This window comes from Oratosquilla oratoria, chromosome 16, assembly GCF_046742065.1.
Source record: "Oratosquilla oratoria isolate Oo_2021 chromosome 16, ASM4674206v1, whole genome shotgun sequence".
Lineage (NCBI taxonomy): Eukaryota > Metazoa > Arthropoda > Malacostraca > Stomatopoda > Squillidae > Oratosquilla > Oratosquilla oratoria.
Window position 1 is genome coordinate 576,563 of NC_134792.1, and position 12,318 is coordinate 588,880.

The following is a 12,318-nucleotide window of genomic DNA, read 5'->3' on the forward strand; positions in this document are numbered from 1 at the left end:
TGTTTCATTTTCATTTATTATTAGTTACATGTCAATTTATTATTATTTACTATTTACCTGTTTGTTTATTATTTAACTATACCTATGCATTTATTTATGTATTTTATTTGTTATTTACATTATTATAGTTTTTATTTATTAATTTATTATTATTATGATTTTTTTCGCATCCGACCCAGATATGGACCAAAAGGTCTCCTGTCGGCATGCTCCGCCTTTGTAATCAAATATTAGTCATCACCATATAAGTGCGCAGCATAATGATCTCGCACGACTGGGCTTTGGGATGTATTTAAGTGTAAGTGTAGATTTGACAAAATTACTGCACCTACCGGTGAGACATGGGTCAACCATCGATGATGATGCGTGATAGGACGCTGTTACCATGGCGACCGTTGAAGGCGACATAATAAATTATCAATTTATTTCAGTATACAATAATTTTACAAGCAATTCAAGACAACAACTAGAACAAATTAATGATTCAACAAACGTAAGAAATATAGGCAGAGTCACTGGTAAAAATATATTAAATACACTTTTTTATTTGTATTCAAATATAAGTACTTCGATAAACATAGTTTTATAAATATTACCTAATTATTGAGAGGGGTATAATCTACCATGTGGTAGACTTGTGGTGAAAAAATAAATAATGTACAGGAGTCATTTGGAACGTAATCGAACACAAACTTCACTGAGTATTTCCCGCCAAAGTCCATCCTCCTCAAGAGTCAAGACTGGATGAAAACAAGTTGTAGAGGAGGTCATTACAGCACGCGAAGTTTTAAGATATATTAATACGTGTTTCGTATATTTTGCTTATTGGCAATCCGGATAATCATATTGTCTCGTACTAAGTTGGGCCAATAAGGTGTTGTTTAATATGTATGTTAAAGTCCGTACAATGGATGGCAGCCAGTCTGCTGTTCTGACTATATCCAAATTAACGAATGTGGAAGCTTTTCGAGTTATGGTTGAAGAAAAATTTCAAGTAGAGCCAGATCGACAACGACTGTTCTATCGTGGGAAACAGGTATGACAAGTAGATATGTGACAATAATTGATTGTTATAATATATAGTATGCATTTAGAATTTGTATTTATTCGGGGTGGCACAAAAGTCACTGAGGGATTTTGATTATTAATATCTGACTAATTATTACAAGTACATGTATGGAATTTTAATACAGTACAGGAAGATTGTCTCAGTAACTGAATTGTGTCTCTCATGGTGTAAGAAGTTTTCCCATCTTGCTGGAACCATTCAACCACCTATCCAGACCCAATAATCATAATATAATTATTATATTATGATTATTGAATATTGGGTCTGGGACGAGGATTTATTGAAATTATCACATAACATATTACATACCCTTCAATGACTCGGGCCATCCTGTAGTAGCTCATTTTCCTCGCTCAGATGTACAGGTTAGTATGCCTCAGTTGAATATTTGAAGTTATGTCCATTATTTAATTTGTAATGAATGTTTATGAAACTTAAGCTATTGCACTATCATAGTGCAATTTTTGTGCGTTGCCGTATCTACATAGTGACTATGTAGATACGGCAACGCACAAAAACTAGTGCAGCGACACCGTCATGCTGGTACTGTTTACAACACCATATTTTGCAACCCGTTGGATTTTGTTTGGCTTAGTTCGAATACTTTGAGCATTCAGTGCATGCGCAGGATATTCAAATTATCTTGTGCAAGTGTATGCCCGATTCTTCAAAAGCAAATATTTACTGACAATTTATAGTTTCACCCAACCAACGATTTTGATATGTGGTTTGTGTGTTTCTGGTGATTAATGTTGTGATATGAACGATGGTGTACATAATTTCCGTCGCAAATGCGTACTTTTAAAGTAATTAATTATTAAATTATGCACTTATGCCTACATCTCCCCCCAATGATCTGGGGGGGGGGGGACTTGTGAGAAATCAGAGTTTTTGGGTGGGGAGCACTAATAAATCGAGTAATGCGCATTGCAAAACAGTTATAAAATGAACAAGAACACATAAAAAAAACAAGAATTTCACCTTTGAGGCTTTGGATTTTATTGATTATTTCTAAATTGACAACAGTTGACATGGCAACATGATAGGTGTTAGTAAGAATGGTATACATACTTGCAGTATACAGGCCTGGGGTTGCATCTAAGTCTATCTTAGCTTACCCAAGAAATGACTAAGCTTGTCTCTAGCCTAAAACCTGCTACAACCATGTGCTACACAGTTCTAAACTGTACTACATTACTTCATTCCAGACGGGAGTACTAGATCTGAATTAAAGGCTGAACTGATGGATATGGCTAGTTTCCAGGGGGCACTGGTCTCTTGTAATAGAAAAATGTGACAATAGATTGATTGCAGTGCTGATCCAGTATATAATCTCATTTTATATATTTACTTTTTGAAAGTTATTATTTATATATTTCCTTATTTTTCACTTTCAGATGGAGAATGGGCACAGCCTCTTTGACTATAACATAAATGTGAATGATGTTATACAGCTGATGATTAAAGCTCAGCCACAAGGATCAAATACAAAAGTAATACATCCAAAAAAATCAGTTAAAGAAACTAAAGTTAGAAGCAACAGTGACAAGGAAAATGTGCAATCAAATAGTCAAACAAAAGATGAAAGGACAAGTGCATTTTATCACATAGGTGACTTAGTTGATGCCAAAGACCTCTATGATGGCACATGGTGGGAAGCCAAAATTGTTGACATCACCTCTAACCCAGAAGTGAAGTTTGTGGATGCAGTTGAAGATGGAATGCTGTATCACGTTGTATATGAAAGGTAAGAGTAATACCATTTTTTTCTCTTATCTATGCGCATCATCTTGTCTTAAAAAATCTTACGTACATACATACATATACCAAGGCTTTTTCCCCCTTACAAGGGGGATAGCCAAAAAGAAAAAGGCATAAAATCATTCCCACCCATTCCATCCCTGAATACACTCCACACCCCTCCACCCTCCCTCTTATCTTAGCACCTCCTGAATGACGGGTCATCCCTGCACCTTGTCCACTGCCCTGGGTCAGAAGCAGTGTCGCAAGACACAGCACATCCACAGCAAGGCCACTTCATTAAATCGGCGACCCCCCCTCTCCGTCCCCCCATTGCATAAAATGAGAGGACGGGGAGAAATCCCTTCAGGCTGCGTCAAATTTTGCTCACACATACTACCTCACCCCCCATCCACCCGCCCATTCCACCTCATGCAATCACAACATCAACCATTCTCCATTCACCCGTCTTCTGTCCTCTCCCGTCCTTCCTCAACAGACATTCCCCTCTTCCCCAAAGCCCCCTTCACCCCATCCATCCACCTCATCCTAGGACGTCCCCTCATGTTCACTCCCTCCACATCTGCCTTCCATACCTCTTTTACTAGTCTTTCTTCACTCATTCTTTCCATGTGTCCAAACCATCCTAATATTCTTTCATTAACCCTATCTCCCAGCTCCTTTTCCACCCCTGTTCTCCTCCTCACCTCCTCATTTCTCACTCTATCTAGCCTAGTAACCCCCATCATACTTCTCAGACACCTCATCTCAAACACATTCAAACTCCTTCTCTCTTCTTCTCTTATGTTCCATGTTTTTGCCCCATACAGTGCTGTTGGCACAATCACTCCTTCATACAGTCTCCTCTTAGCATCCATTCCCAAATGTCTATTCCTCATTACACTTTTTAATCCACCAAGGCATTTACTCGCTTCTCTCAATCTACATTCTACCTCCACTTTCACTCCACCTTTCCCTGCCACATTTGCACCCAAGTATCTAAAACTATCCACTTCCTCCAGTCGCTCTCCCTTAACCCCTTCCATACGGTGCCGCACACGTAGGCATCATGAGGAGCAAGTGGATTCGCGACGCTGCCATAGCGTCTTGATTATATTTATTGTAGTCGCCCCTGTGTATTTACATTCTCCCTAATATGCTCTAAATCCCATTCTCTGTGGTTTTCAAAATTCACGGGTGAAAGAGAACGATCGATATAAGCCGTGACTATATTTTATGATGCGAGTATTATTACGACACGTCGTACGGCTGGCATTGGCTGCTGCCCGCGAGATTTAAGTCCCGTAGTGAAGTGGTTAATGCTCACTTCCAGTCTACTGCCACTTTCACCCCTTGTACATCTCATCACCTTACTTTTACCCACATTTATCTTTAGCTTTCTTCTATCACATACTCTCCCAAACTCTGCCTCCAACTTCCTCAATCCCTCCTCCGATCCTGCCACAAGCGCAGTGTCGTCTGCAAACAACAGCTGACTCGCCTCCCACTTTTCTCCATTTTCTTTAACCATCTCCAATCCCTTGCCCACTACCCTTGCATTTACCTCTCGCACCACCCCATCCATGTATAAGTTGAACAGCCAGGGCGACATAACGCATCCTTGACGAAGTCCCACCTTTACCTCGAACCACTCACTCTCTCCATTTCCAATCCTGACACAAGCTCTACTATTCTCATAAAAACTCTTGACAGCTCCCAGAAGCTTTCCTTGTATCCCGTATATCCTAAATATTACAGATGTTGGCAAGGGAAGTCAGGACTCAAAATCTTTTGGTCCCTGGTGACCTACTAGGGTCTGAACTTTGCATGGTTTTCAATCTTCCCATGACTACTGTGCATTGATAATTGCACAGTAGGCACCAAGCCTCTGGCACAAATTTTAGCCTTTACAGATTTCTATTTTGACCAGCTTGTAGATATCTCTTGAATAGTATGTATATGTAATAATTGTTCTCTATGTAGTAATTATTCTCCATATAGTAATTGTTCTATGTAGTAATTACATACGTAGTTAGACCTACACATTCCTGAGCACTTATGCTATAAAACCTTATGCCACTACCTCTACTTCATAGACACTACACCCATGTGTTGGTACCATATGTGTAGTAAGAAGTAATGTTTCTCAATGGGGTGAATTAAACGTAAATTTTCTTCTCCATTTCTTCTGAATAATATTACACTTCTACAACTTAGTACACCCGAGGACTCCCACCTGGGATCCCCAATTCACAAAGCCAAGTCTGCTCCAATGTCACTACATAATTCATCCAATAACTTTGACCACTACAAATAGATACCTCCCCTAAGGTCATGACTTTTCCTCCATGCACCAATAATTTCTCTCCACCCTTTTCTCCAATCAGAAAGACTGTTACACAGTCTCAATACTGCTTACACAAGCAATCTTGTCATGAAGCAGTCTGGCTTAGCATTTACATTTTGTCATATCAGCACCAATATCGATACCCTAGCTGGTTTTTACAAACTTTAGACGGTGAACAAGATTATGTAACTCTGTAACTCTGTCGAGGTTATTGTTTTCAAAACATCTAACTCGTAAAAATGAATTTCTCACCACCTACCCCTCTATCTACCTACTTGTCTACTAGTCTACCTTAATCTACCAGCCTCTTACAGTATTCCATAAGTATTTTGTGTATTTTGCATAGTGTCCCTTTGCAATTTTACATGCAGGTTCCTCAGGTACAAGTGTTTCCCATACATCACTTGTACCATTATTCCCATATATCCAATATTCTTATCTAAATTGTTACAACCACAATAAACCTGGCAATAAAAGGTGCCTCAGGTAGTCACTGCTAACCTCTTGTAGTGGCCAGTCATGGCTAGTTTGACAGAATAAAAATTCTACTACATACATGGTTTTTCACTTATCCATGCAAATTCCTTGCTACCACAGATATATACACATTCTAAGCAACTTCGATTTGCATGATACCAGCAATGCCATAAATATACTGTATCTAATGGATCTATACAGACGTTCAACCTCTACAATTTCTACACCTGGACACTCCTATGGTCTCCACATTGCTTACCCAGATATTCCTAGACATCCCATAGTATCATGTCTGAGAGTGACATCATGACTACCTCCACACATCAAGTCACCACGCCATCTTCACCACCAGCAGCAGCAGCAGTCTCCTTTTCCACCACACCGCTGCATTCAGCATTTACAGCACCCTTCCCTGTAGTAGCAGCTGTTACAGTACGTCCCCCACAACTTGACAAAGTGTCACCAACAAGGTGGTTTTTGTTGCAAAAGTTGCAATTCACTCTAGCCAACATCACTGTCCCTGCCACAAAGTTCCACCATGCACACACTCCCAACTATGATTAACCCAGGCACTGATTTCTGTCTTTACAAGGTTTCCACCAGAACTGTTTAACCTCCTCTCTCCGGGGCACACGCACGTCTGGCTCAGCCTTAGCTGCCCGACGTGCGATGTTGCGTCCTAATAATCGCATTATAAAAAATAGTCAGTGCTCAATCGTTCATTCTCTTTCACCCATGTATTTTGATAACCATAGAAAATTGATGAAGCCAGTTTAGAGAGAATGGAAATTACGTAGGTACGACTACAATAAATATAATCAAGATGCTGACGTCGGCATCATTGAGTACCCACTTGCTCCTCATGCCGCCTACGTAGGCGTCACCGTTTGGAAGTGGTTAATGCCCTGGTGCATCAAAACCACATCATGTATAGGCCGGCGACCTTCCTACATGAATTGAGTAGGATCAGTATGCAACTTGGAGTCGACAATGACTTCATGCATCTCAAATACCTTCACTTGGTGCAGAGTGACATTAGACCTCTTCTTGTGACATGGTGGTTACATAGATGAGTTGGCCTGTGTCACCGAGACACTGCTGGCTCAAGACATCTGCAACAGGAGTGTTAGTGTGTCAGTGGTGAAAAGTAGACCAGTGTTGAGTGCCCCCAAATGACAATAGTATGGTAGCATTTCATAGTGGTAACACACACACAATGGTTTTGCTTCTAACCTTCCCATAGGACTTGTACCATTTCTTGACAGTCGGCAGCAATAAATCTGCCAATACTATCTGTACTATTGTAGTCAAGCTAACTTAGATGGTGCTTGCTTTCTTCCACTTGGAGTGGTATTTTTCCTTATTCATGCCCCAGGTCCTCCATCTATGATGTTGGTAAACACAATGGGCAGTCTGTAGAAGTATCTTGTAACCACTGGACTGCCACTTCTTGTAAGTGCCTCTATAAGTTGCATACACATATATGTACCAAGGCTTTTTCCCCCTTACAAGGGAGGTAGCCAAAGAGAAAAAGGCATAATACCATTCCCACCCATTCCATCCCTAAATACACTCCTCCACCCTCCCTCTATCTTAGCACCTCCTGGATGACGGGTCATCCCTGCACCTTGTCCACTGCTCTGGGTCACAGGCAGTGTCGCAAGACACAGCAAGGCCACTTCATTAAATTGGCAACCCCCTCCCCCTGTCCCCCCATGCAAAAAAGGAGAAGACAGGCTACGTCAAATTTTTCTCACACATACTACCTCATCCCCCCCATCCCCCCACCCATTCCACCTCATGTATCACAGCATCATCCATATACAACCGTTCTCCATTCACCAGTCTTCTGTCCTCTCCCATCCTTTCTCAACAGACATTCCCCTCTTCCCCAAAGCCCCCTTAACCCCATCCATCCATCTCATCCTAGGACATCCCCTTATGTTCACTCCCTCCACACCTGCCTTCCATACCTCTTTTACTAGTCTTTCTTCACTCATTCTTTCCATGTGTCCAAACCATCCTAATACTCTTTCATCAACCCTATCTCCCAACTCCCTTACCACCCCTGTTCTCCTCCTTACCTCCTCATTTCTCACTCTATCCAGCCTAGTAACCCCCATCATACTTCTCAGACACCTCATCTCAAACACATTCAAGCTCCTTCTCTCTTCCTCTCTTATGTTCCATGTTTCTGCCCCATACAGTGCTGTTGGCACAATCACTCCTTCATACAGTCTCCTCTTAGCATCCATTCCCAAATGTCTATTCCTTATTACACTTTTTAATCCACCAAGTCATTTACTCGTTTCTCTCAATCTATATTCTACCTCCACTCCACCCTTTCCTGCCACATTCGCACCCAGGTATCTAAAACTATCCACTTCCTCCAGTCGCTCTCTTTAATGCTCACTTCCAGTCTGCTGCCGCTTTAACCCCTTGTACATCTCATCATGTTACTTTTACCCACATTTATCTTCAATTTTCTTCTTTCACACACACTCCCAAACTCTGTCACCAACTTCCTCAATCCCTCCTCTGATCCTGCTACAAGTGCAGTGTCATCCACAAACAACAGCTGGCTCACCTCCCACTTTTCTCCATTTTCTTTAACCATCTCCAATCCCTGACCCACTACCCTTGCATTTACCTCTCACACCACCCCATATATGTACAAGTTGAACAGCCAGGACATAACACATCCCTGACGAAGTCCCACCTTTACCTCAAACCACTCACTCTCTCCATTTCTAATCCTGACACATGCTCTACTACTATAAGTTGCAAGAACTACAAATTCCTTGTTGATACTGGTTCACAAGTATCCCAGTTACCTTATGACTCTGATCTCATCTTAGACTGATAGATGTATAGAAAAACAAAATTAATAAAACACCAGGGCCTGACAGTTGGCATCCAAGAATCTTGAAGGAAATGAAAAATCAAATTGTTGTTCCATTAGGTGGGGGGGGGGGGGTGTTGTATCCAGAGGTGTCCCAAGATAAAAAAAGGTGACAAAAAAAAACAGTGAACTACAGGCCTATAGGCTTAACTTCAATCATAGGAAAATTGATGGAAACTATCATCAGAGATGCTATCAAACCCCATTTACAAAATAACTTTAATAAATGATAGCCAGCATAGATTTAGAAGGAAACATTCTTGTGTGACTAACCTACTCAAATTCAACAACAGTCATATAAAATTATGACAAAAGAAATGGTATAGATTTAATATTTCTGGACTTAGAGAAAGATTTTGATACTGTCCTGCATGAAAGACTACTTGCTAAATTAATGGTAGCCTATTAAGCTGGACTGATAATTAGTTAAATAATTGTAAACATGTTTGTTCTAAATGACGAAACTTCTAGATGGAAAATTGTTATGAGTGGAGTTTCTCAAGGTTCTGTTCTTGGTCCACTTCTATTCATAGTATTTATAAATGATATAGATCACAGACTGAAATATATAGTTTTCAAATTTGGTGATGATACAAAAATGTGCAGATTGGCAAATGATCACTTAAACCAATTAGATATTCAAGAAGATTTAGGTAAACTAGAGCAGTGGTTTGAAAAGTGGCTAGTGAAATTTAACACAAGTAAATGTAAGGTTATGCACATGGGTAAAAATAACTACCGTATTTTACGGCTTACAAGACGCACTTTTTTGCCTAAAAAATAGCCTGAAAAATGCTAGTGTGTCTTCCAAGACGAATGTATTGTAAGGCAACACCCAGGCTCAAGTGAGCTTGGACACTTGACCGATAGCGACCTGGATTTGTATGTTGAGTCATTACACTATGATGTTAGCTTAAGTACTATTTAATTCAACCTTTTATATGATGTAAACTCAGTACTTAGCTGTTACAAGTATTTCCAATACCATAATCTTTCCTGGAGCCTACTCGGCGTGTGGAGAAAACAGGCCGTTCCCTCGTCTTATAGCAACACACATACACACGAACACACGCACTAGGCAGGTGCCTTTATCAGTTACCACCAGGCTATTACACATGTCACAAGATTTTTTGTCCTGGAAATTATCACCCATGGCTAGTTCATCAAAACGGTTTAGTTATACTATCGCATACAAGCTACAAGTTGCACGATATGCCAAAGAACACTGTAAAAGAGCAGCAGAAAGACACTTTGGACCACCGCCTACCGAAAAAATTATTCGGCAGTTGATTTTTATGTCTGCATGCATATTTAAAAATATATATATTTTTAAGAAAATAAAACCACCCTTGGACAATGAAAAATGTATAGTATATTTACTAATCACCAACTAGTATCATCGCCATACAAACAAAATCGGACAAGTGATTTCGCAATGTAAACAATACGTCCAATACGTGTTGTCATTGCTTCTCTTCTTATGTTTTTGTGTTCAGTGGTCGGGTATATGGTGAATGTGTTCTTGTATGAGAATGACCTTTTTTTTTTTTTTTTTTATTATATATATATATATATATATATATATATATATATATATATATATAGAAACAAGCCCATCGGCTACGCCGGGGGGCTTCGCCTTCGGCGCGGGCCTGGGCTGCGCCCCTTTTTAGGAAAATAGAATATCAAAATCATATTGCTTTTTATTTCTTGTCAACATCTAGCTGTTCTCGCAAGTCATCTATATAGGCAATTTGTGCTGGTGTTAAATTTCCGTTCAAAACACCCTTTATATATATATATATATATATATATATATATATATGTATTTCCTTTTTTTCCTTTAATAACTTTTTTTTTTACTTGCTTTTCTTGTTTCAAAACTTTGCGAATTGTTAAAGCTTTTGCTTTGGCCTCTCTCCGTTCCTTTCTAGCCTCCTTCTTCTTCATTCGTTCTTCTTCTTCTTCGAGTTCTTGTTCTTCGAGTTTTTCTTTGAGTTCTTCTTTTTCGAGTTCTTCTTCTTCGAGTTCTACTTCTTCTTCTTCGAGTTCTTCGAGTTCTTCTTCTTCGAGTTCTTCTTCTTCGAGTTCTTCTTCTTCACCGCAGTTGGCGGTGTAACCGATTTACCCCCAAACACCTCTCACCTCAGGAAAAAGAAATAATTGTAAAAAAAATTTATTTGTAATAATTTCTTTCAAATATTAGGGTGTGTCTTCCAAGATGCAGCGTCTTACAAGCCATAAAATACGGTAAGTTTGATTGCAAGTTATTTGGAAATTCATTAACAAAAGTGAATAGTGAAAAGGATCTTTTTGTAATTATCACTAATGATCTCAAAGCATCTAAGTAGTGTATTTCCACATCAGAGAAAGCAAATAAGATTCTAGGACTGAATGCATGATCTTTTGATTTAAAAGTCCATCTGACATTAACATACATATACCAAAAGCTTTTTCCCCCTACACGGGGGGTAGCCAAAAAGAAAAAGGCATAGAAATCACTCCCACCCATTCCATTTCCTATATATTCCATTCCCCTCCACCCTCCTCCCTCCCTCTTATCTTGGCACCTGGATGACGGGTCATCCCTGCATCCTGTCCACTGCCCTGGGTCAGAAGTAGTGTCGCAAGACACAGCACATCCACAGCAAAGCCGCTTCATAAATTCGGCGACCCCCCCCCATCTCCGTCCCCCCATGCAGAAAAGGAGAAGATGGGGAGAAATCCCTTCGGGCTGCATCAAATTTTTTCTCATACATACTTCCTCGCCCCCCATCCCCCACCCACTCCCCCTCATGCATCACAGCATCATCTATACACAACCCCTCTCCATTCACTCCTATCTTCTGTCCTCTCCTGTTTTTCCTCCACAGACATTCCTCTCTTTTGTAATGCCCCTTTCACCCCATCCATCCATCCATCTCATCCTAGGACACCCTATCAAATTCACTCCTTCCACCTCTGCCTTCCACACTTCTTTTACTAATCTTTCTTCTCTCATTCTTTCCATTTGTCCAAACCATCCTAATACTCTTTCATCAACCCTATCTCCCAGCTCCCTTTCCACCCCTGTTCTCCTCCTCACCTCATTTCTCACTCTATCCAGCCTAGTAACCCCTATTATACTTCTTAGACATTTCATCTCAAACACATTCAAACTCCTTTCTTCCTCTCTTATGTTCCATGTTTCTGCCCCGTACAGTGCTGTTGGTACACTCACTCCTTCATATAACCTCCTCTTAGCATCCATTCCCAGATGTCTATTTCTCATTACACTTTTTAATCCTCCAAGGCATTTACTCGCTTCTCTCAATCTACATTCTACCTCCACCCCATCCTCCCTTTCCTGCCACATTCGCACCCAAGTATCTAAAACTATCCTTTTCCTCCAGTCTTTCACCCTTAATGCTCACTTCCAGCCTGCTGTCACTGTCTCCCCTTGTACATCTCATCACCTTACTTTTGCCCACATTTATCTTCAGCTTCCTTCTTTCACACACCTCAAACTCTGTCATTAACTTCCTCAATCCCTCCTCTGATCCTGCTATAAGCGCAGTGTCGTCAGCAAACAATAACTGGCTCACCTCCCACTTTTCTCCATTTTCTCCTTTTCTTTAATCATCTCCAACCCGACCCACTACCCTTGCATTCACCTCTCGCACCACACCCATCCATGTAAAGATTGACATTAACAAGTTATATAAATCCTTAGTCGTCCACATTTGGAATAAGCTGTATCTGTATGGTCACAGAACCTCATTAAAGACATTGACAGATTGGAAA

The 12,318-nt window shown here is 40.3% G+C and overlaps 1 protein-coding gene across 1 annotated transcript in view; it reads left to right on the plus strand.

Moving 5' to 3' along the window:
- The first annotated feature begins 699 nt into the window (after positions 1 to 699).
- The window catches only part of LOC143033806 (E3 ubiquitin-protein ligase UHRF1-like), a 68,525-nt gene continuing 56,906 nt past the window's right edge, over positions 700 to 12,318 (plus strand). Inside the window, exons 1-2 of the mRNA XM_076199301.1 lie at positions 700 to 1,036; positions 2,467 to 2,816. Coding sequence (XP_076055416.1) covers positions 887 to 1,036; positions 2,467 to 2,816 — 500 coding nt within the window. The 5' untranslated portion in view covers positions 700 to 886. The remainder of the gene's footprint in view (positions 1,037 to 2,466; positions 2,817 to 12,318) is intronic.